The 26,366-nt window shown below is 41.4% G+C and overlaps 1 protein-coding gene across 7 annotated transcripts in view; it reads right to left on the bottom strand.

Moving 5' to 3' along the window:
- The window catches only part of DOCK3 (dedicator of cytokinesis 3), a 509,358-nt gene that overhangs the window by 43,082 nt on the left and 439,910 nt on the right, over positions 1-26,366 (bottom strand). For 6 of the 7 annotated variants that reach the window (XM_027585590.2, XM_027585588.2, XM_027585589.2 and 3 more), the window contains 8 exons: positions 24,935-25,062; positions 22,400-22,546; positions 20,357-20,455; positions 12,936-13,030; positions 10,707-10,782; positions 10,066-10,166; positions 9,744-9,802; positions 7,370-7,518 (listed from right to left, as the gene is read on the bottom strand). In XM_027585590.2, the coding sequence (XP_027441391.1) occupies positions 7,370-7,518; positions 9,744-9,802; positions 10,066-10,166; positions 10,707-10,782; positions 12,936-13,030; positions 20,357-20,455; positions 22,400-22,546; positions 24,935-25,062 (854 nt within the window). The remainder of the gene's footprint in view (positions 1-7,369; positions 7,519-9,743; positions 9,803-10,065; positions 10,167-10,706; positions 10,783-12,935; positions 13,031-20,356; positions 20,456-22,399; positions 22,547-24,934; positions 25,063-26,366) is intronic. The other variant, XM_027585591.2, reaches the window with a different exon arrangement.

The following is a 26,366-nucleotide window of genomic DNA, read 5'->3' as shown; positions in this document are numbered from 1 at the left end:
TCAAGCCCCACTGAGTGTGGAGCCTGCTTAAGACTCTCTCCCTCCCTCTCCCTCTGCCCCTCTTCCCACTTGCACGCATTCATGCTCTCTCTCACTCTCTCTCTCAAATAAGTAAATAAATCTTAAAAAAAAAATAGATGCAAATTCTCAGGCTCCCAGTGGATCAGAAACTTGGGAAGGAGAGAAGCAATCTGTTTCAAACAAGCCCTCCAGGTAGTTCTGATATCTATTCAAGTGTTAGAACTTCTGTGTTAGGCAAAGGAGCTGGTGATCGAAGACAATGGGGACATTACTTCATCACCCTCTGCAGTGCTGATAAAGGAAGAAGTTATTAGGAGAAACGGAGAAATCCAAAATATGGAATGCTGAAGATCAATGTATACAAAACCAATGTCTTTAAGTCAAATGAAATGCTAAGTTCTTCAAGTATATTGTGTCATAATTGGTAATATTGACAATTTCAGGTTTGCATAGTTACTTTTATATTATGGAACCAATATTCCTGAAGTGACAAGTCACACCTTGTTACTCATTCATTCAACAAACATCTGTCCTGTGACAACCAGTTGCCTACTTCAGAACAAGATATTTACCTCTCTCAGTCTGTGTTTCCTCTCTTATGAAGCAGTAACAGAGGTTAACAGTCCTCTCTGGTATCCCTGTGCCCTAGCTCTTGGAAGTGCTCAATGAATGTTAGTTTTGATTTTAATCTCCATGAATCTAGCATGTCTCAGGTACCATTTTGGGTTCCCAACAGCTAGCTCATCATCTGATAGAAGAGGCAGGGACAACAGCTGACTCAGCTCAGCATGCTCAGTGCTTGGGACAGGGCACACAGAGAGGGTGGCCTGCAGTCTGAGACATCAGTGGACAGCAGCATTTTGAGAAGTGGTGTTGTAAAAACTTAAGGAAGGCTTTTTGCTCTTTGATCTAGCAATTATAGGTGAGAAGTTTACCTAAGCAAATAATTAGGAATGGATATGTTTTTTTGTAATTTTAACAACAAAAATCTGGAATGAACCTAGCTTTCTAAAACTAGGAGCCTGACTAAAACCATAGTCATCTAAGCCATGCAGTGGAAGACTCTGTGGCCTTTAAACTGACAGTGTGGTACCGAGGAGGATTAACTGGCAGGAAGAGACAGCGATGACAAGTTGCTACTAAAAAAGGGAGATTAAAAGTCAATATACACAATGGTACCCGAAACCCCAATATACACAATGACTCAATTTTTAAACTTAAAAACCTTGATGTATGGAAAAAAAGTCTAAAAACGACATACCCTGCCCTCCCACCCAAGTTACTAGTATAGTAGGATTACAGATTAAATTTTTTCATTATAGAACCCAGATATGGACCCTCAACTCTATGGTCAAATAATCTTCAACAAAGCAGGAAAAAATATGCAATGGAAAAAAGACAGTCTCTTCAATAAATGGTGCTGGGAAAATTGGACAGCTATATTCAGAAGAATGAAACTCGACCATTCTCTTACACCATATACAAAGATAAACTCAAAATGGATGAAAGACCTCAATGTGAGACGGGAATCCATCAAAGTCCTAGAGGAGAACATAGGCAGTAACCTCTTCGACACTGGCCACAGAACTTTTTCAAGAGACATCTCCGAAGGCAAGTTAAACAAAAGCAAAAATGAACCTTTGGGACTTCATCAAGATAAAAAGCTTCTGCACAGCAAAGGAAACAGTCAACAAAACAAAGAAGCAACCCACAGAATGGGAGAAGATATTTGCAAATGACACTACAGACAAAGGGCTGGTATCCAAGATCTATAAAGAACTTCTCAAACTCAACACCCAAAAAACAAATAATCAAGTAAAAAAATGGGCAGAAGACATGAACAGACACTTCTCTGAAGAAGACATACAAATGGCTAACAGACACATGAAAAAATGTTCATCATCATTAGCCATTAGGGAAATTCAAATCAAAACCACATTGAGATACCACCTTACACCAGTTAGAATGGCAAAAATTGACAAGACAAGAAACAACAAATGTTGGAGAGGTTGTGGAGAAAGGGGAACCCTCTTACACTGTTGGTGGGAATGCAAGTTGGTACAGCCACTTTGGAAAATAGTGTGGAGGTTCCTCAAAAAATTAAAAATAGAGCTACCCTATGACCCAGCTCTTGCACTACTGGGTATTTACTCCAAAGACACAGATGTAGTGAAAAGAAGGGCCATATGCACCCTAATGTTCATAGCAGCAATGTCCACAATAGCCAAACTGTGGAAAGAGCCGAGATGCCCTTCAACCGATGAATGGATAAAGAAGATGTGGTCCATATATACAATGGAATATTACTCAGCCATCAGAAAGGATGAATACCTATCATTTGCATCGACATGGATGGGCCTGGAGGAGATTATGCTAAGTGAAATAAGTCAAGCAGAGAAAGTCAATTATCATATGGTTTCACTTATTTGTGGTACATAAGGAATAGCACGGAGGACATTAGGAGAAGGAAGGGAAAAATGAAGGGGGGGAATCAGAGCGGGAGACGAACCATGAGAGACTATGGCCTCCGGGAAACAAACTGAGGGTTTTAGAGGGGAGGGGGCTGAGGGGATGGGTTAGCCCGGTGATGGGTATTAAGGAGGGCACGTACTGCACGGAGCACTGGGTGTTATATGAAAACAATGAATCATGGAACACTACATCAAAAACTAATGATGTATTGTATGGTGACTAACATAACATAGTAAAAATAATATTAAATTAAAAAACTTTTTTCCATTATAGCCTATCATAATTTTAATTTTTCTACATTAAATAACTACTGTTTTTATAATTAGAAGAAATAGTGTTAGTAGGTGGGAAGTAGGGGAATAGTTAACAGAGCCAAAGCTGTGGAAAGCACAATTGGAATCAAGACAAAAATGTCATTGAATTTTGGTGATTAGAAGGTTATGGGTGATCTTGAAGAGAGCAGCTTCAACAGAAGTGGGTACGCAATACACACTAGACTGGAGGGATAGGAGGGTGGGAAGTGGAAAGGGGGGGATGCAAAGAGTAGACCACTCTTTTAAAATATCTGATAGGGAAGCAGCAGCAAGATTTTTCTAACCAGGGATAACAAGGTTTACATGACTTGCCAAATATCAATTATTCACAATAGTCTTTTTTGGGGGAGGGGGAGGGGCAGAAGGAGAGGGAGAGAGAATCCTTGAATCCTTTTTTTAAAAAAAAGATTTCATTTATTTATTTGGTGGGAGAGAGCACTAGCAGGAGAAGGGGCAGAGGGAGAGGGAGAAGCAGATTCCCTGCTGAGCAGGGAGCCCAATGTGGGGCTCGATCCCAGGACCCTGAGATCGTGACCTGAGCTGAAGGCAGCCGCTTAACAACTGAGCCACCCAGGCGCCCCTGGAGAGAGAGAATCAAGCAGGCTCCGCACCCAGCACATAGTCCAACATGGGGCTCAATCTCACAACCCTGAGATCATGACCTGAGCTAAAATCAAGAGTCAGACTTTTAACTGACTGAATCACTCAGGTGCCCCACGGCAGTCTTAATGAGGGAAAGAACACAGCTTAACCGCTGAGTCTTAAAGTGTGAGACAAATGGGTTCCAAGTTAGTCTTCCACAAAGGTAACCTTCTTTATTCAGTAGTAGTAATGGCCTAGCCCCTCTTTTAACGGACTCAGATGACCCATGGTGTAGTTCTGCAATGCCATCTACTTCCTGGTAACTAGGTTCTCTCATTAGGCAGTTGTGAATTTTGTACAATTAGAAGGCTGTGACAACACAGAAAAGCAACGGTTCTTTTCTGTTTAAAGTTATTATTTCCCAAAGAAATAAAGGCATTAGAGCTGCACACTCCAAAAAAGGATTCTTATGTTAAACTCTATTTACCCATGATAAAGAGCATCTATAAAAAACCTAGAGCTAGCATCATACTTAATTGTGAAACACCAAATGCTCTCCCTGAAGATTAAGAGGAAAGCAAGGATGTCCACTCTCATCACTCATATTTAACACCAGACCAGAGGTCCTAGACAGTGAAATAAGGTAAGAAAAAAAAAAAAAAGGGAGTGCCCGGGTGGCTCCTTCGGTTAAGTATCTGACTCTTGATTTCAGCTCAAGAGTCGAAATATGATCCATTAGATTAGGAGAAGGAAGGGAAAAATGAAGGGGGGGAATCAGAGGGGGAGACGAACCATGTTGATCTCCTGTTGCTCCTGAACCAGTCGATCTACTGATCTAATGGATCATGATCAATAGGTCATGATCTCAGAGTTGTGAGATTGAGCCTTGCATTGGGCTCTGCACTGGGTGTGGAGCCTGTTTAAGATTCTCTCTCCCTCTCCCTCTGCCCCCACTACTTGCACCTGCACATACACTCTCTCTCTAAAAAAAAGAAAAGGAAAGGAAAGGAAAGGAAAGAAGGGACATACAGATTAGAAAGGAAGAAATAAAACTGTCTCTGTTTGAAGGTGATAGGATTATTTAAATAGATAATCCCAGGGAATCTCCAAAAACTTTCTGGAACTAATAAGTGAGTTTAGCAAGGGTGCAGAAAATAGTATTAGTATACAAAACAATTGTACTTCTATGTACTAGCAACAAACAACTGAAAAATAAAATTTTAAAATCAGAATAATTTATAACAGCACCAAAAAATAGGAAATACATATAAATCTAATAACATGTACAAGATCTATATGTGGAAACTATAAAACATTAATGAAAGAAATAAAAGGATACTTAAAAAAATGGAAAGACACACTGCCTTCATGGACTAGAAGTATTAAGCATTACTAAGATATCAATTCTTTCCAATGTGATCTATAAAATACAAAGCAATCTCAATCAAAATCCCAGCAGGAATTTCTGCAGTTATTGACATGCTAATTCTGAGACTTAACAGGAAAAGGAACTAGAATAGCTAAGACAATATTGGGGAAAAAAAAGAACAAATTTGGAGATTCACACCACTTGATTTTAAGACTAACTACAAAACTACCATGATCAAGACAGTGTGGTAATGGTAAGAGATAAGACATAGATGACTAGTGAGTCCAAAAATAGAACCTGACACATACGGTGAACTGATTTTTGACAAAAAAATAGAATTTTTTTCAACAAAAGGTGTTGGACAACCATGTGGGAAAAAAAAAAAAAGAGTCTCGACCCATACTTCACTTCTTATACAAATGTTGCCTCAAAATAGCTAATAAATCTAAATATAAAATTATAAAACCTCTAGAAGAAACACAGGAGAAAAAACTTTGTGGTCTTGGGTTAGGCAAAGAGTTCTCAGATATGATCCCAAAAGCATGAGCTATAGAAACTGGACTGCATAAGAATTAAAAATTTTTGTTCTGTGAAAGACACTGCTTGTGGTAAATGAGAAGACAAGCTAAGGACTGGGAGGAAATATTTGTAAATCATATATTCAACAAAGGACTGACATCCAGAATATATAAAGAACCCTCAAAACTCAACAATAAGAAAACATAACTCAATTAAAAATGAACACAAGTTTTGCATAATCATTTCACCAAAGAAGATATAAAGATGGTAAACAAACACATTAAAAGATGCTCAACATCATTAATCATTAAAGAAATGGAAATTAAAATTACCATGATATACAACTATATACCTATTAGAATGGCTAAAATAGGGGCACCTGGGTGGCTCAGTTGATTAACTCTTGGTTTCAGCTCGGGTAATGATCTCAGGCTCCTGGGTTAGAGCCCTGGATCAGCCTCTGCACTCAGCAGGGAGTCTGCTTGAGGATTCACTCTCTCCCCCTCTCCCTCTGCCTCTCTTCCCACTTGTGCTCTCCCTCTCTCTCTCTTTTGCTCTCTCAAATAAATAAATAAATCTTAAAAAAAAAGAATGGCTAAAATAAACATGTAAAGAGATGATATCGAATTCTGGTGAGCATATGGATCAACTATAACTCTCACACAATGCTGTTGGGACTTCAAAATGGTATTGCCACTTTGGAATAAAATTTGACAGCACCTTAGAAAGTTAAACATACATTTACCACAATATCCAGCAATCCTATTCCTAGATATTTACCTAAGAAAAATGAAAGTTTCTATTCATACAAAAATCTGTAAAGAAATGTTTGTTAGCAGCTTTATTCATAATCAACAAAAAGTGGAAATAATGCAAATGTCTTTCAAATGGTGAATAAACTGCAATGGAATACTACTCAGCCATAGAAAAACTGACACGTGCAACAGCATGGACGAATCTCTCGATGGCACGCTGAGTGAGAGAAGCCAGCCTCAAAAGGCTACAGTCTGCATGATTCCATTCACATGACATTCTGGAAAAGGCCCACCTACAGTGGTGGAGAACAGATCAATGGTTGCCATAGGTTAAAGATGGGGGAAAGTTTGACTACAAAAAGGTAGCAACATGGAATTTTTAGGAATTTAGAAAATCTTGATTGTAGTGGTGGTTTCATTATGTGTTTGCCAAAATTTACAGAACTGTAGATCACAAAGAATGAATTTTACTCTATAAGTTTAAAAATAAATAAATAAGAATTTAAGAATTACTGTTTGCCCGGTCTGCTCCTCACTGTTATGGTCACTCACTTTAAGATCACTGGCTCATCCCAGAGTCACAGGGTTGGGAGGGAGCTTAGTGGGGAACCGGGAACCCAACCCGGTACAGAAATTTCCTAGAGGCCTCCTGGGAGTGTCTGAGAATCACCAGTAAAGAGGAACTCCCCATCCCCTAAAGCAGGCCAGCCTACATTGGACAGTTCGTATTGCTAGCAAGTTATTTCTTTTACTACCTAAAATCACCTGATCCCTATTGATCCTAGTCCTGTTCCCTGGAGCTACACACAGAAAGGCAGGGGCCATCTCCTCCACCTTAGAGGTAGCAGAAGGTTTGCACAGAGGCACAGCTTGAAGCTATGAGAAGCTAAGGGCTTATACCTCCTGGACCCACCCGTCTGTGCGGGAGTCTGCGAAATTCTGGGCTACCCTGAGCCATGAGAAGTCATCTGGTCTTGGTTCTAGTCCTAGAAATGCCTGGGCCATGCACCAGAGAGGAAGGGCAATATGTTCCTAGGGCCCTCTCCTGAATGAAGCTGGGAGGTTACAGTCTCAAGGCATTCTCTCCTCGAACAGAAAGTTCTTTCTAAGATGTTCCATTCCTTTCCTCTGATTCTTTTCTGACCTCTAACTTCATAAAGAAAATCTACAAATCAATTCTGGCTGGCAAGTAAGGGAAAACCCTTGAACAGGATTCAAGGTGGCCAAGCTACAGCCCATTCCCACTGGAACCACAGTCTGGCCATTTGGATCAGCTGCCTGGGCAGAAGGGGTCCATCCAGAGAGAGCACCCTGAACACTGCCAGGTGTTGTCTTACCTGTTTGAAGTTGCCATTTTTCCTCTGCTCCCAGTCCATCATGTCATGAAAGATGGGAATCATGATATTCCGCACTTCTGGCTGTGGGACCAGTGTCACACCCAGAAAAGGACCAATCATTCCCGGAATAAAGTGGATCTTATGTTCACCTGAACAACAAAACCCAATAGATATTAATTTATGCGTTCTTAGCACCTTCTATGGAAGCTTCCCATGTGGGGCCACAGTACATACTTTCAAATGCCCTGGAAGCAACTGAGAACAAAGCAAGCTCTCCACTATGGCTTTCTGAGATACTCCTTTTCTTGGCTTTTTACAGTTTATAGATGAAACTGGCCCAGCCCAGCTAAAACAAATGTTCAACAGGCAAAAACTACCTTTTCAAAGAATTTTTGGGAGATGCAGCAAACTACCTGAAAATCATTCCGAAGTCAAGGAACAGAGTTTACTACTTTAGACAGAATAGGATTTCTGAGTAACCTATGATAGGTTCAGATTGTTCTGTTCAGTGTTGATTTAGCAAGAAAAATCCATATATTTCTGCTTAAACACAATGCCCTATCCCTAGGGTTTCTACCTCTAGCCCAGAGGAATTTAAGTGGTAAGATGTTCACAACCCCTGGTCCAGCCGCTAGAGGCCTGAAGTTCATGAGCCTCTTCACTGCCTGTGCTCATGTGTGCCCAAGAGGCCTCCTCCTGAGTTAGCAGGAGCCTCCTGCACAGCCCTTCTTGGACAGAATGGTTTGGGGACTCTGTCTGTACTCCTCCCCATCCCTGCCCCTTGTCTTCACATTGCACTTCTGATGGCAGCACTACATCTACTCAAACCAGCTCAGCACATCCTCCAACGTTCTTATAAGGCCTTTCCATGACAAATGGGTGGTGCAGGTCTCCCTGTGAGTGGCCTGCAATATGGGGCATGTTCCCAGAAGGCAGGACCAGTCCTGAGGACTGTGGGACAGAACTTTTCCTTGCAGTGGTGAAACGGAGTGAGCCATCTTTTAGAACTCTGCTTTCAGTCCTTCAGAGACTATAAAGGAGACAAAGTATGGGCCTGTGTAATGATTGCTACAGCCAAGTAAAGTCAGTTCTTGAGGACTAGAAATGCCATTTCCACAAAAAAAAAAAAAAAAAAAAAAAGGCGGGAATGGCTTTATCAGGCAAACTTGGCATCTTTTTGATTTCTTCTATCGTGAAAGCAAATGTTAGCCCTGAGGCTGACTCTACATATTCCAATCTTGGTATTTGGTACAGTTTGTAAGTACCTTGTGTTCTTGGGAATTTCAGAGTCAAGTTTAGGGTTAAAATCTATACCCTGACTATGCTGGTTGCAGGGTGTAGGGGTACTGAAGCTGGAAAGCCTGCTTGGTGAAATGTATCCCTACTCACGGACAGAAGCCCTAGTGTTCACTGGCAGGAATACCTCACAACTCGTCTGCTGCTTCCAGGGTTAGTGATTGAGATGGTTAATGGACGACTCTAAGATTTTATAACCATCATTCCTAAGGCCTCAGAGCCATGAGCTCAGTTGAAAAGAGTAATACCTAGGAAGAGGAACGGCTTTTCTAGCATCCTGAGAGGCCACTTAGAAGCCTATAGTACCAAAGGATGACTCTCCTAGTCACCAGGGCAATCCAAGGATTCTACCAAGCACTCGGACAATTTCAGATCAAAAGCACTGGATGTTAGAGAAGCTGCTGAACGAAAGGGAGCTAAAATCAATTTCACCTAGGGGCTGCAATTCCCTTCTTGCATGCAATCTTCATGCATTTCGTGGAAGAAACCTGATCTGCGTGGTCTGAATACCAGAGACCCAAAAAGTGTTCCAATATTTATGAAAATGAATAGCTGCCCTTGCTCATGTGCTGAATATCTCCAAATTCTCTGCTTCTGTATACTTACCATGATGAACACAGAGTAATGTATAGAATTGCCGAATCACTATATTGTATACTTGAAACTAATATAACACTGTATGGTAACTATATTGGAATTAAAATTAAAAAAAGATCTATGCTTCTGAACCTGCAACATCTGCACTGGGACATGAAGAGCACAGAAGATCTTACTGGCATGAGTTCTTAAGCTGGGAAAAACTCCTAGAGCCTTTATATTCTTCTCCTTTTGACTTTAGTTCTCAAAAAAGGGAGTGTGCATATGTGTTACTGGGGTCTTGCTTCTCAGCCTAACTCTCCCTGCCAAGAGTTCTGTGCACATGTGCTGTACCAGCCAGCTGAGGTGTTACGTTAAAGATATGTAAAGGTCTCTTGGGTCTGAATTAACATCCATAAAACCTGGGAGAAGTTATTAGTCTTGTTACTTTTTATTTGGCTATGCAATATGTGGAAGGGAAAGATAGGGAGAAAAGACCTACCCAAATTCTGCCACATGCTGAACAGTTCATAAGCCATCATCACACGCATGTCCCCATACCTAGAAATAGTAACACAGAAGTCAGGTTTCAGTGGGAGAAAGTTCAGGAAGGCAGGGCTACAAACCCAGTAAGGCTAGCCCTTCAGCTCTGTCTCTAATGCTTCCTCCAAAACTAAGCCATTTGGCTCTCAACTGAATTCTCACACTTGGCTCCTTGGGAAGCTACTCAGTGAGAACCTTGTGGACTTCTGAGGAGCCTCTCACTGAAACATAACCCCATCTGGGCATATGGTAGGGAGGTGAAGAAGAGACATATGTCTTACTTATCTAGAATCTTCTTCCTCTTGGCTGAAGTGATGATTTCTAGCTGAAGGCTTGGCTGATTTATGAACAGAACTGCCAGGCTAAAATAAGAATTCCACACCTAGAGAGACAGAGAAAGAGAAAACATGTGACAGCCTGAGTCCTTAACCCTGCAGAGAGATTCTAAATATACAGATGTAGCACAGAATTCATTTTTTCACAATTTTAAGATCTTGATTTTTTTTTTCCTTTTTAAGTATCTTTGCAAACAGAATTTTTTTTTTTTTTTTCCTTTGACTCCTTGAAACCCATAGTGTTGATTCTGGCCTAGAAAGCCTACTCCCGGATGTCTGGCTCCCAGCACCTCCAACAGGGGCGCTCTTAGGTTATATCCTAGTCACTATCAAACTTGGAAGTGGTTCAATACAATGAACATATTAATAAAGCAAAAACCAGTGAGCTTGCCCCAGCTCCCAGCCGCCCATCTGATACCTAGCTGAGTCCTTCTCAAATTCCTGACCTGGAAAATTGTGAGCAAAATAAAATGGTTGTTTTTAGTAAACAAAACAAAACAAAAAAACCCCCAGAAACAAAACAGTGAGCTTGTTTTTTGGCTTTCTAGTGTATTACAAAGACAGTGATGGATTTCAGGAGCTCCTACCTTAAAGTCAAAGTCTGTCTCTGTGAAATTCTTGTGCAGTGCGGAAGACAGGTACTGGACAGTAGTGACTATAATACTGCAGTAAGGGAACAAGGCATTGGTTGGAGGGGTTAATGGCATCCGACAGCTTAGCATCTATGACCTATGAGTAAACGTCTTGAGTACAACTTTCTCTAATGTAAGATCTGACTATAAAGGAAAGGAATAGATGGCACAAACCTCACAGAAAACTGATCTTGGAGAAATGCCCCACAGTAGGCAGTACACCATAGAACATCAGTGGGTTCTAGGCCTGGCTCTGCCATTACCTGGCCTTGGCACAACTGCTGTCTAGGCCCCAGTTTCCCTGCCTATAAGAGGGGATGGGGGGAATTAGTTGGCTCTTTAAGATTTCTTCTAGTTCAAAGAGTGATTCTAGTATTTTGAGGACTTCTGGGTAATGAAGGTATGACTACCAGAGGACTTACAGTATAATTTTATTATCTTACTTGATTATAAGGGTTTATAATGATTAAATCCTACTGCTGTCACATGCTATTATTTTTATCTATAAGTTATTTGTTTTCAGCCTTTGGTCTAGAATATCACTCTCAATTTTAACCTGGGTACATATAAGGAGCAATGGGAGGCTGGCTTGCTGGAGCCGAGGGCATACGTTAAAGAAGAAAGGAAGTGGGACAGGCAGGTAAGGGTTTGATTACAGAGGGCCTTGGGTGCCTGGCAAAGGAGCTATGTCTAATACTGAGCACTCTGTCTTTGGTGCAGAAGAGGGGCAAGGCAAAAACAGTGCATTAGAGAGACTAGTCCACTGGCACAGGAGGTGACAAATTTGAAAGGTAAAAGCCTTAAAAGAAGAGGCTGTTCCTGTAGGATGGGCTGAGGACCCTGAAGTAATCAGACGAGAGTTAAGAGATAGAAACAAGAGGGAAGGACGCCTGCGTGGCTCAGTCGGTTAAGCATCTGCCTTTGGCTCAGGTCATGATCCCAGGGTCTTGGGATCGAGCCCCACATTGCGCTCCCTGCTCGGCGGGGAGCCTGCTTCTCCCTCCCCTCCCCGCTTGTGCTCTCTCTCGCTGTCTCTGTCGTTACCTCTGTCTCTCTCTCTCAAATAAATAAATAAAATCTTTAAAAAAAAGAAACAAGAGGGAGTCAAATGGAAAATCCACTATTTGAGAAAAAACATGTGCAACTTTGGTTATAACCATTTTCAGTTCTGTATAAAATGTTTGCAGTTTTGAAAAAAGAAAAAAGTGCCCTATAAAAGGTACAAAGTGGAACCATGCTGATACCTTGCTAATATATCTAACATAGATAATATCACTACATTCTGCATAACGCCAACATAAAAAGCAGATCAGGGTGCCTGGGTGCCTCAGTTAAGCGTCAGAAGACTCTTGATTTCAGCTCAGGTCATGATCTCAGGGTTTTGAGATCGAGCCCCGCACTGGGTTCTGTGCTGGGTGTGGAGTTGGCTTGGGATTCTCTCTCTCTCCCTCTGCCCCTCCTCCCCCACTCTCTCTCCCTCAAAAAAAAGAAAGCAGATCAGTGGGAGAAGGCAGCAGGCTAGAGAGTGGAGGCGGCCTTCTTCTGAGTGGAGGGAGACCAGGTGAGCCAGTACCTTACCACCTGCATTACTTGTCTGGTTTGCCAATTAGAAGCACAGGCTAGAAATATGAATGGAAGAGACAATCTGGGGGCAGTCTAAGAGTGAATTCTGTTGCTGGAGTCAGAAGTGGTCAGAGCCTTACAGCCAGGTCTTGGGTGGATAATTAGCACTAGCTGTGGGAGGCAGGCAGTGTCTGGCAGACAACAGAAATCAAATCAAAAGGAGGGCTTGGGATAACGGCCTGAAACTAGACAGCAACAGAGGCCAGTGGTCCATGGAACAGGGCTCCCTCAAGGAGAAACCTTCTCTCGGTATTATGATTTCACATCTTTACCTTCCTTTTCTATCCTTACCATGACCTCTCTGCCAGGCACTTAAGACTCCATTTTGAACTATCTTTAACACTTTCTTCATCTTGAACTTATGGTAAATGGTCAAGTCCTACAGATTGTGCCTCCAAACATTTTTCAAATTTACCCTGTTTTTCCGTCCCCATGGCCTTGGCAATGATCTCTGCCTTGCTTTCTCTCTCTGCCACACACACACACACACACACACTCTCTCTCTCTCCTTAGTCTGAGAATAGCTCTGTTGATGCTGGTGCAGGGCCCTTCCACACTCACTTGCTTGTAAGAAGTCTCATCACCATCCAGTCCCGAGGGAAGACACTCATCTTCATTAGGTTCCGGAACACACAGAAAATCTTCAGCAGGAATTCCTGATCCAGCAGGAAAATCTGATGTGAGACACGACCACTACCACTACAGCATGCATTTCCTTAACAGGGCTCTCCTGACTTCTAGACCATGAGAATGGATAGGACTAGTGGGTTAGATTCCAGTTCCCTTTGTGAGTTATTTTCTTTTAGAGGCCTATATGAGAGTGAGATCGAGGCACTCTCTCAGGCCAGGTGGGAGCAGACCCAAACTGGGTAGAACAGAGGCAGCTCTGCACCCTGAGCCTGGTGCCTAAAGCCCAAAGTGTTCGGAAGACTAGAGTCCAGCAGAACTGGTATCCAGCTGGGTCTGTGGGTCTCATTATTTGAGCCATGGCTCTTGAGCACTTGACTACAAGAACCTGCTTTTTGGGGGATGCCTGGGTGGCTCAGTTGCTTAAGTGTCCAACTCTCGATTTTTGGCTCAGGTCATGATCTCAGGGTCCTGAGATTGAGTTCTGCACTCAGCATGGTGTCTGCTTCTCTCCCTCTCTCTCTCCCTCTGCCCCTCTCTGCCCCCCACTTACATTCTCTCTCTCTCTCTCTCTCTAAAATAAATAAATAAAATCTTAAAAAGAACCTGCTCTCTTGAATATTAAGAACACATTGACAGGAGAAGCATTTTAGGAATGGCAGAGTAAAGACCTCCAAAATGTGCTCCTCTATGAAAGTAATGATAACACTGGCAAAGCAGGTTAAGCAAAGACTTGCAACAATCCAAGGAGTGTTAGTCAAGAAAAATGGCTGAATCTCAGTAGAACAGTGAAATTTATTGCACTTTAGTTTGTCCCATTCCTGTCCCATTCCTCTTCCTACCTCCAAGGTATATCCTTGAAAACAAGCAAGGTAGAACCACAGTGGTAGTGAGCTCCTGAAAAAGTGCCACACCCTCCCCCAAACTGCTACTTTTCTATCTGTCTGGCAGCAACCTGGGAAATCCCCATGCAGAGGGCTTCCCTGATCTGACCCAGAGCTCACTCAGTGAGAAGAGCCTTTTACCTAGGGCATATATGGAAAAAAAATCAGCCATAATAATTTAACATCCAAGTTGCTTGAAGCAGCCATGTCATTAGGGCATTAAGAAAATTGCCAAAAGACTTAAAAGAAAAATCTGGGGAATGAAATATCTATAGGGGACTTTGAAAAGCTCTGAAATATTCCTGGGAACCTAGAAGTCCACACACATGTTCAGGGCTGTACATTTTCCCAGGAAAGACCTGAGAAGCCTATCTCTCGCTCTGGCTGACTTTGAGGCTCTATGTGAAGCAGGAAGTGCAGGCTAAGGCAGTAATGTAAACGGCTGGAGCACTGAAGGTGAGTCCCAACACACACATGCAGATACTTAGCAAAGTATCAAAGACTTACTGACTTAAGGCATTTAAGGAAATTTCTGTCCAGTTACTAGCTGACCACTAAGATAACTGAATGAAGACCTCAGTGGCTGCACACAACAAAGAATACAGACATTAAAGAATTAGTCCAAGAAAGTCACTAAATAAGCTAGCAAACTGATATCAAGAACAACAACAAAACAACAAAAAACAACAATAACTGGGATGTGGTAGGGGATCTGATTTCCAGAGTTGCCACATTATTTAAGTTGTCTAGTTTTTAACAAAAAAATTATAATATGTGAAATTAAACATGAAAGTATGACCCATACACAGGAAAAAGAGAAGTCAATAGAAACTTTACCTGAAGTAGCTCAAATGTTGCACTTACTAGGAAAAGACTTTAAATCAGCTGTTATAATATGCTCACAGAACTAAAGGAAACCATGCCTAAAGAATTAAAAGAAAGTACAAGAACAATATCTCACCAAATAGAGAATATCAATAAAATAGACAGAAATTATTTTAAAAGCACCAAATAGAAATTTTAGAATTTAAAATTACCATAACTGAAATGTAAATTTTGCTAGAAGGGCTCAATAGCAGATTTGAACTGACAGAAGAAAGAATCAGCAAATTTAAAAGATATGTCAATTGAGATTATCCAGAGGAACAGAAAGAAAATGAAGAAAAACAAACAGAGCATGTGGGATACCACCAATTGTAAAAACATACAAATAATAGGAGTGTCAGGAAGAGATGAGAGAAAAAGAGGAAGAGATTTTGAATAAATATTTGAAGAAATATTTTAAAAACTTCCCAAATTTGATGGAAAAAACCCTTTAATCTACACATCCAAACAGCTCAATGAACTCCAAACAGGATAAAATCAAAGAAATTTATATGCAGACATATCATAGTCAAAATGTCAAATGCAAAAACAGAGAATCTTTAAAACAAGAGAAAAAAATTTTATCATGTACAAATGATTCTCAATAATAATAGGTAACTTATGAGCAGATATGATGGAGGCCAGAGGCAGTGGAATGACATATTCAAAGTACGTCAACCAAGAATCTTAAGTCTAGCAAAGCTATCATTCAAAAATGAAGAAGTTAAAACATTCTCAGATTAAAAAAAAAAAAAGCTGTGAGAATTTGTTATTAGTAGAGCTGCCCTAAAAGAAATACTAAAGGGAGTCTCTCAGACTTAACTAAAAAGACACTACACAGTAACTTGAATCCATATGAACAAATAAAAAGCACCAGGAAAAGTGACTATATAGGTAAATATAAAAGATAGTATATATGTTAAGTTTGTAACTCTTTTCCTATTTGATTTACAAGGCAACTGCATAAAGCAATAATTATAAAATTATGTTGATGAGATTATAATGTATAAATATGTAATTTATAAGACAGTAACAGCACAAAAAAGAAGAAAGAATTGGAGCTTTATTGGAGTGAAGTTTTTGTATACTATTAAAGTGAACCTGATAGATTGAGATGTTAGTTGTAATTCCCAGGGCAACCACTAAGAAAATAACTTTAAAAATATGCTAAAAGAACACTCAGTTTGTTTCTCAGAGTCCATAGTCTTGGGTTCTAGAGGAGAGGGGGGTGGAGGGATGGGTTAGCCTGGTGATGGGTATTAAAGAGGGCACGCACTGAATGGAGCACTGGGTGTTATATGCAAACAATGAATGATGGAACACTACATCAAAAACTAATGATGTAATGTATGGTGATTAATATAACATAATAATATAAAATAAAAAATATGTAAAAAATATGCTAAAAGAAACAATGAAGGAATTAAAATGGCACACTAAAAATATTTAACATAAAAGAAGGCAGAAATGGAGGAAGAGAGGAACAAAGAAGATATAAGACAGATATAAAACAAATAGCAAAATGACAGGTGTAAATCCTAACTTTTTGATAATTACAGTAAATGTAAATGGATTAAACATTCTAATCAAAAGGCAGAGATGGGAAGATGGATAAAAAATAAACATGATCTAATTATACGTGGTCTACAAGATACATACTTTAGATTCAAAGACATAAATACCTCAAAAGTAAAAGGATAGGAGATATATACAATGACATAAAGATATACTACTGTTTCTTTCTAACATTTAGGTCTACGAGCCCTTTCCAGTTGATTTTTTTAATATGGTCTTGCTAGTGCTAAGAAATAGAATTGATTTTTGTATGTTAATTATGTATCCTGAAACTTTGCTGAACTTGTTTATGACTTCTCTGATAGTGTTTTTATGGATGTCTTAGGATTTTCTGTATACAAAATCATGCCATCTGAGGATAGAGATAGTTCTAGTTCTTCCTTTCCAAACTTGTGCCAAATTGCTCCAGCTAGATCCTCCAATATAATGAATATAAGTGGTTAGAACAGATGTATTTCTCTTGTTCCTGACTTTAAGAGGAAAGCATTCAGTCTTTTGTTATTAAGTATGATGTTAGCTGTGGGTTTTTCATAGATGCCTTTTGTCAGTCTGAAGAAATTCCCTTCTATTTCTAGTTTGTTGAATGATTTTATCATGAAAGTTTGGTGGACTTTTAAAAATGATTTTTTTTACATCCATTATGATGATCCTGTTTTTGTCCTTTATTCTATTTAATGGTGTATTACATTAATTGATTACCATATGTTAAGCCAACCTTGCATTTCTGGAATCAATCCCACATGATCATGGTGTATACTTCTTTTAGTATGTTCCTGGATTCAGTTTGCTAGTATGCTGCTAAAGGTTTCTGCACTTATATTTATAAGGGGTATTGGTCTATAGTTTGCTTTTCTTGTGATGTCTGCCTTTGGTTTTCATGTCAGGGTACTACTGACCTCATAAAATGAGTTGGGAAGTGTTCCTGCTTCTTCCATTTTTTATAAGAGCTTGTGAAGGACTGGTATTAATTCTTCTTTAAAAATTTGGTAGAATGCACCAATTAAGCCATCTGGTCTTTGGCTTTTCTTGGTGGGAAGTTATAAATTATTAACTTGATCTTGTTAATTTGTGATAAGTCTTTCAAGATGGATATAATCAGAGACACTGAATTGTACAGTTTAAAAGTGTAAATTTTATGGTATGCAAATTATATCTCAATAATGCTGTCATAAAAAAAGAATAAATGTGCCGAACTCTATATTTGGTGTGGTGGACTGCATATGTTCCCTCATGTCTGTTTCAGCTCAAATCCTCTAAAATGACAGTCAAGAAATATATATGCCCACAGAGACAAAGGAAACAGGAAATAAGAACACAGTAATCAGAAGAGGTGAATACATTTTGAAAGCCTTTGTGCTAACTGACTTAATATAACTTGAGAAAGACGACAGCCGAGAGCCTTTGGAAGTGACAGCAATAGGAAGCAAGAATCTCAGAAACTGTAGCCATCACCAGGTACCTCTGTGTGACTGGGATATGAAAGCTAAAAACAGAAAGATTCATTTACAGTCTCCCCAAGATCTCTCCTGCCATCTCATGTCCCTAGGTGACCAGGCTTTTCCCATCCTGTCAGAAGACCGAGGGCTGCTCTCTGGAGTAGTTATTCACTGAGGATCTGTTCTCAAGCATACAGCAACAGCTAAGGGCTGAGGTGCCAAAATGAAAACAGGCACTGAGAGAAAGTTCACCTGCTGAACTGGAAGGTTCCCAGTCCCTTTTTGCTATTTGGGTCCCAAAATATTGGTGGGCTACTCCATTCCTAGGAAGGGAAAAGGATTCTTGTCTCAGGAAATAGGTAAGTCCAAGAGAGCAGACCAGTAAATACAGGAATTAGAGGATATTCTGACCAAATGGCCAGACCCTCTTCAGTCAGCTACAGGCAAGGCTCCTGGAGACAAACCCTGCACACACACAGAGCTTCTCATTAGCACCGGAGCACCTCACTTTTAGACACCGACTGACATCCAGAAGTCTCAACATATAGGAGGAAAGTCTCTAACATGAAAGTTAAAGACTGAAACAAATTAAAAACAGGGCAAGTTTCCAGGAAAAGAAAAAGTGATCTGGCAGTATCTGGCAGATCTGACCTTGAGGAAAGCTGGAAGAAGAGGGAGTTTATTACAGAGAGGGAGTAGGAAATCCTAGCCACATTTGAAAACTAAAAGAAAAAAACAAACAAACAAGTGAATAACAAAAGAGGCAAATAATTCCAGGAAAAAACAGAAAGTTTTATAAGAAAGGAAGTGTAACAGCACAGCAGCGGTTCCCACAGTACTTAACTAGCTGTGATAGAGAAGAGTCAGTGACTGATGTAAACAAACATGTATGCAAGCTGTACTGGGAGAACGAGAGGAACGACGTGTGGGAGACAGAGAGTCACCCTTGTTTTCCGTGGGAACAAGAAAATAGATAATAACTACTATTAAAATTTAAAATGGCAGTAGAAGCTTAAAGAACAGCAAAAGAGTTCAAAGTGACTGCTTTTGGGGAATAGAAACTGGACACGGGTCAGGTTGAACCAGGAAACCACCATTTTATGTTACAAGCTTTGTAATGTGCTTTGGCTTTTAAGATTATGTATACATATACACTGTATATTAACTATACTGGAATTAAAAACTTAAAAACCCATAAAGTTCTGGGTATAGTGCTTGCACATAGCAGGCTCCCAATAAATGAATAATAAATTTAAAATTAAAAAATGCGTACATATTGCTGTTATAAAAAAATTTTAATCAAAAAGTGAGAGAATGATGTCAGCTTAAGCTTCTGACTGCGAATCAGTTCGTAGAACACACAAAGGATGAAAATGATCTAGAAGAGCCAACCCTGGATTTTCAGGCTCTATACCCCAGCTCAAGCACTGCTTTGGTCTCTGGCTAACTATTGGTTCACTTCAAGGGCTGTCAATTCACCCCTCCAAGAAGATAGGCTGACCTTACTGCAATGAGTTGATGACAACAATCTGCAGAGATCTATGTCTGGGGAAAGGCAGGCAAGATCAGATAGTAGAAAGTGACACCTAATACTAACTGCTACAGTATGATTAATAAAGGTCATACAAATGAATAACAGTGCAATGCATTACTATGAAATCCAAATGACTTGGTTCTGAATGGAGGCAGAGCATACAACTAAAATTTGCAATAGTTTGTTTATCCAGGGATGAACTGAGTAGCACATTCTAAGGCAAAGACACAAGCCCCAGCAGTTTGTCAGCAGCTGATACCATATGAAGCTTGGCAATGCTCTTCTGTTGTGTGGATCATGGGCCCATTTCTCTACACTATCTGCCCCAGTGGTCTGGATCCAGAATCTGGTCGTCAATGGGCAGTACTCACTTTTGCTTTCTACAGGTCACTTCCAGAAATACATTTTAATGAAGAAAAATCTTCAACATTATTATAATTATAGTTATTAAACAGTGAAGTCTGGTTTGCAGGGGCAAAATATAAGGTGATTATTGAGTTCATAAGAAAGAGAAGAGCTCTGGTTTGTGGGACAACTACTATGGCCTAGAGCAGCCTCCCATAGAGGCACGTGGTCATAGGGCTGCTATCAGTCAGGGAAAACTTGCCAATGTTACAGGGGTCTGTCTGTATAAGAACACTGCTGGCTTTCAGCTTCTGGGAGCCATACACTCACAGATGTAATGTGGGGCTGGTGAATCCTTCACCCTAGGCAGCACTGGTCATTTGTACTCGCCCCCTGGCAGGGGGAAAGCCCTTGGGCAGTCTTAGCTTCATGCTTCCTGTCCTGGGTGAAAAGTCAGTTTTGAGGTAGGTTTTTTTTTTCCCTTTACATTTTTTAATTGTTATGTTAATCACCATACATTACATCATTAGTTTTTGATGTAGTGTTCCATGATTCATTGTTTGTGCCTAACACCCAGTGCTCCATGCAGAACGTGCCCTCTTTAATACCCATCACTAGGCTAACCCATCCCCCACTCCCCTCCCCTCTAGAACCCTCAGTTTGTTTTTCAGAGTCCATCGTCTCTCATGGTTCGTTTGAGGTAGGTTTGTTGCCCACCTTGAGTTCATCTTTGCTCTGGAAGTTGTCTAGGAGGTGCTGGTAGTGGGTGTCACACATCTGGCGGAGCAGCGAGAGAAGGCAGGACACGTACTCACCCTGGAACCAACCAAAAAAAACAAAAACAAAAACAAAAAACAACCATTCAGCACAGTTAATCACATGGGCTGTGTTTCCCCAATCCACAGGAGGGCAAGGAGAGAAGGAGGGGTCTGAGATGGCCCCAATGATCATGAAAGGGAAGGTGAGAACTCTGGCCCTGAGAATGAGTTTTCTTTTCTGCTACGGGAGACCTGAAGGGCTTGGGAGTTTTAATGAGACCTTGGCAGCATAGGGTTAATGGAAAAACCTTAACCTGTAACAAAGAAGTACTACAAAGTGAGACAGATAGTCTAGTTTTTTTTTTCCTAGGAAATTTCTGGCTACACAGTCCTCTGTCACTATATGTTGCCAGGCCACCATGTTGAAGTCTACAGGGGTTCCTCAGAACAGGGTGCTCGGCCTTTTCTGGGCAGAATTGGGATTCTTCCCATTGTGCTGGGTTGGAGCAGCCCTTCTACGAGGATCTCTGGGGACCTCCCAGAACTTACATGTGGCTACTGGACCAAGAGAATGGAACATAGTAGGTCAACATAACTTTCTGGAAAGCAGAGGAGTCAAAACTGATCTTTATGAGAAGACAAGTTATGGGCTTTAAGATAAGTAAAAATTTAAGGATAAAAAATGAATCATTAAAATTTCTTCAAGTTCCAACTGTGGTAAACATGGAAGAAAACCTTGTTTTACAGACTCCAAGACTTTCACCATCTTCTGTCAATTTTTGCCATGGGGCAACTGACCAAATGTTTTTAAAGTCATGGAAATCTAACAGTATTTTTTTTTGTCTCTCAGAGCATTGCCAGACACATGAAATTATTATGCATATGCAGAACATATACATGTATATGAACCTGTTTTATCTGGAAAATGGGCATAATAAGCCAGAATTCATAGATTCATTATGAGGATCAGAGGAATGAATGTACATGAAGCTTTTCAGTGGAAAAGTCCAGTACGTTAAGATGCGCTCTGTAAATTATGCAGTTACTACCATCTTCGTTACATCTCTGTGATTTGGCATAAATGGGTCAGGGTTTGTAATGTGCATAGAGCAGGGTCTGGCGTACAGTAGGCACTGGGCAGTTGTGGGACAGAAGGTCGGGTTACCAGGACATAGCAGGGTACGCATGTTTTTACACGCAGTGAGAGTGCCCCCAACAGGCGCTCCCAAGGGAACAGACGTTCTTTCTAAGCCCAGTGCTTCAGAACACATGCCTGTTCTCTGCTTTCCCTGCTCTCCCTAGCCTGCTGGAGCTTGGCTTGCTCCCACAGAGGATTTACTTCAAAGAAATCACTGCAGCCTCCCACCTGCCAACTGGAAGATCCCATGCAATCTGTTTATTGAGCTCTAACATCGGAGTTAAGAAGTCCACTCTGGGTATAGGAGTGGGGGCTGTCTCTCTGCCCCTCCTGAGAGGCTTCTCCGGGCTGCTTCTCTTCTAATTGTCCAGTAATGCCAGGGCAATTCTACCTCATCACAGTTTTCCTGATGCTAGACATTTGGATACAAACATTGTGGACAAAACCAACTAATTTGTAGATATAACCAAATTCTAAGAAAATTATTCTGCCATGCAGCACATCATTTAGGAGAGCCTGCTCCTCGAAGGAAAAGTCCATTTTTCACCTTCCGTCCCTCACTATGCCTCTGCGTCATTCTACATAAAAGAAAACGAGTCGGCAGAAAGGCAGTGGCCAACAGAGACAGTGTGCAGGAGAACAGGAGCACTCCTTGCGTCTGCCCTCTAGTGAGACTGCTGGGACTATGAACCTCGAGCTTTGAGAGTGGAGATGGGAACCAGGTGTGAGAGGGGAAGAGGGCAACATGCTGACAACCATGCAGGAAGGGGGGTGATGGAGGTGGTGCGATGAGGAGGTGGGGGTCGGTGTGGAGGAGCCCCAGGTTAGAAGAGAAAGCAAGAAAACCTGCTGTTAGTTACTAACAGTGATCTCGGCTGTGCACTGCGGGCACCGCTGCCCTCTTACCGCCTCCTGAGCGTGCGATTTGCTCATGATGGTGAGCAGAGTCTGCAAGAGCACGTCCAGGAGGCTCTCCACCATCATTTCTACCTCCTCCATGACATCTGCCTCCTGGAGCGAGCAGCGAGAGAGCACACCGTTAGCAGCAGGCCGGGCTGTCATGCGGCTGGCAGCACTATAAGTCAGCGACGTCAGGAGTGGTCTTCTGCCTGGATTCTTAACACTGAGCCCCGGCCTCACTAGCACGCCGTGCCAGGGCACCTGAGACAATGGCTCTGAGAGAAGGTGAGGTAAACCCGCCTCTGTTGCCCTGGGATGGTGGCCGGGGCCTTCGCCTAACCCAGCACCACCTGACGCCCACGGTTCTGAACCTCAGGTAGATATGTTCATTACAATATACAGGGCAGAAGCGAGGGTCCTGAGTTACATGTTTCCTTTGATTTCCCTAGAAAAGTCAGGAGAAAGCACAATACTGCTGACTAACCCTTTGAAAAAATGGTAAAGTATTCACGCCACAGGGTGTGGTGGTAGCACCTTCCCTACTGCTATAATGCAACTGCTAACGCACAAAGAAGTATCTCAGTCTCTAAGAGGACTGTTTCTTCTCAGGGCTTTCTCCTTAGATGAGGCCAAGCTTTGCTGGCCCCAACTGCTGCTCAGTATGGCTGCATCTCACTTCTAGCGCCTCAGCATTCTTGCTCGTGTTCCCTGGTCCACCTGAAGGACTCTGGTCTCAGTGTGTTTTTCTTGGGCAGCCTCACAGAAACAACAAAGCCCACCTCCCCACTAAGCTCTGCTTCTCGGCCACCACACTCTGAATCTAGGAAGAGTCTGTGCTATCCTTTTACAGACCTCTCACAGTGAATCTCAAATCTTGTAGCCTGATTTTATTTATCTTACAGAGATTCCCATTGCCCCCTTCTCTAGTCTCTTTATATTATTACTGGTATAAATGTCCATCTGTCCATCCATCCATCAATCCATTATTCATTAAGCATTTACCATGTGCCAGTCACTGTTTGTGAACCTGAGTATACAGAGGTGAACAAGAAAGATAGTATTTCTCCTCTCATGGAGCTTTAATTCCATCCCCAACCCATCCGTTCAATGTAATTATAATGTGCCCCATTCCACATGAAAAATTTGAGCAGCTCCTGGGGCCAAAGTCCTCTTTCTCATCTGCTGAAATGATTGTAACACTCTAACCTATGACGTCTCTCTGACTAGTTGTAAGCAACTAATTGCACCCAACTCTAGCTCCACAAAAACAACCAGACCTTCAGGTTTTTACCTGTTTCCATTTCTCTTCCATTCCTCTCCTTCCCTCTATTTCCCCTTCAATTTCTCTCCTTCCTTTAGCAATAAGCCTCTCACCTCCTCAAGTCTGACTTGGATTGCTGATAGACCTCTCTGAGGCCTGGTGGGAAGCAGAGCTGCCAAGCTTTGCCTGGAGCCAAGAGCAAACAATAGGGCCACTACAACCACTATAGGCACTCTGCCAACTGAGGCCCCTGTCACCAGATGGCACTTTACGTCTGGACACCAGAGCACCCTATTGGGTCCCTACATCCTGCTCAAAGCAACCACACTCTTTTTTCTCAGGACCTCTCCTGCTCTACATGGATAGCCTAACCTTGTACATTCTTATCACCTGGCTACTGGCCTTCATTTTAAATGTGGTTGAAATTTTATTCTCCAGAAACTTGATCTCAATTTAGTAAGATGTTGGATTAAAAAACTCATTCTTGTTCTTAATTTTTCTTTATACTTTCCTATAGTTTACACATTTTCTCTAATGTGCATTTCTTCTATTATAATAAATATATCAAATAAATATCATCAAAATAAATTCCTACCCTTATTCATGCCGGTTACATGTCTTTCCTCCCCCCCACCCCCGCCGACCCCTGACAGATCTCTTTTTAGAAGAAAAAGTAAAGAGGAAAGAAAATAGGCAAAAGCATTATTAGTTAAAACCTCATCTTTAAAGTACAATTCTCCCATCCCATGAGGCTCAGAGCTCTTGTGGGCAACAATGATCTCTCGTACATCCTGACCTCATCTGGCATGGTATAGGAATGCCATATGGGTGGAATCAAGCCACCAGGAAGCTGACAGAAAAGTCTGAATGAGCAAGCTGCCTCTCAGCCTGGGCCTGCCTCCCTGTGCTTATGCCCGAGTATCCTCAGAACACTCCCAGGAACACAGGCTTAATACCTTTTGATAGAAATAGAACATGGCACAGCATTGGGCTTTCTGGTGTTAAAGATAACTACATTTCTGGATGGATTTATGGGAGCACAACTTTTTCAAATAGAAAACTGTGTTGTGTAGAGAAGCCTGCTGGGCATACACAGGCCTCCATTTACTTTCTCTGTCACTGACGAAAGCTTCTCTGACTGGGAAATGTACAAAGTGATCTCTGTTGGTCTGCCTCTGGCTAAAGTAACACAAGATGGGCAGAGCTGAGGCGGGAAGAAGTGGACGTGGGGCCACTACCAGAGAGCTGGTCTTGACGATGGAGAAGATGCTGCCAAGAATCCCTGAGCAGATTAGCAGCTCTTTCTGCTGCCTCAGGTGAAGGTGAATGTGATGGAGAACCACGGGAAGCAGGATGCGGCGGGATTCTGAGAGAGAAAACACAAAGGTGAAGAAGCCCTTCAGAGGAGAACTAGCTACCTCTGGAAGCCAGCTGCACTGTGGGACTTAACTGGTCTCAAAGCAAGTGGGGTTGAAACTGGTGCCAAGCTGGAGGTCACTCCTTCCCTTATGAAGGCCTAAAAGCCCACTTCCTCGACATTTTAAGATATCCCACAGCATTATCCTTCCATCTCTCTCTCCTTCTTTCTCCTTTTAAGCCTGGTATCTATGGCATTTTGTGCAGGATGAACATTAGGGGATTACTTCCAAACGAAATCTCTTTAATGACTAGATTCCAAATTAAAAGCATAGCTTACAGTGAAAATTCCATTTAAACAACACACCTAGGTCTATGAACTATACTGATTGAACCCGTAGACTTAATATGGATTATAAGTGGTCACTCTTTATGATGCTCTGGCTAGGTGGCCTGGCATGAGCATTTATTTGATGGCAGCCATTAGGTCTACCTCCTTTTCCCCTCAGGCTTAGGGACAGGCTTGGCATGTCCACAGCAATGAAGGGAACAGTAGCAGGACTTTGTCTTGTCACAAGCCTTTGATAATTAGCGAATCCTTATTGCCAATGTTACCTGAACAACATTTTCATCAGGAGATGACTATATTTAGAACTCTTGTCAGGAAGGCTGAATCCTAGTTCAAATTCCTTTATTAACTCACCCTAAGGGACCTTAGGCAGGTTGGTTCCACTTATGGGCTTGCTTTTTCCCATCTGTACAATGAGGTGCTAATGGCCTTTTCTGCATTTCCTTCACAGGTGTGATGAGAAGACAAAGTGAAAAACAAGTGTGAACATGTTTCTGGTGTTCTGTGTCCTGTGTGGTCAGTGACTGTGTGACTCTGTAGGTACCCTCTAACCTGGCCAGCATGATGTAGTCAGAATGCCAGTAAAACAAACAAGCCAGAGCGTTTTGAATTTATTTGACCATAATTAAGTATTTCAGATGAAATTCAGAAAGAAAATCTTTCTTTTTTTTTTTTTTTCTCAGCCAAAGACAAATTACATGACTTACAAGAGATTTGGGGGCTGTCTTGTCAAATACTTAGAACATATTCAAATAAAATGGAATGACCGCTGTTCTATATTTAAAAGGATGCTCGGACAAAAGAGAAGTTCATAATACATTCTGCAGACCAAAATGCCAATAGAGCAGGATTTATAACAACCAATAACTACCCGCAGAGAAAAAAGTAGTTTGTTACTCGAACCTACTGAAGAAGAGATGAGACTGATGTGCTCTGAGAATGTAAGTGTTGCTTAAAAGACACCA

This window comes from Zalophus californianus, chromosome 1 (assembly GCF_009762305.2).
Source record: "Zalophus californianus isolate mZalCal1 chromosome 1, mZalCal1.pri.v2, whole genome shotgun sequence".
NCBI classification, from domain to species: domain Eukaryota; kingdom Metazoa; phylum Chordata; class Mammalia; order Carnivora; family Otariidae; genus Zalophus; species Zalophus californianus.
This window is presented reverse-complemented; position numbering and strand designations above follow the sequence as displayed.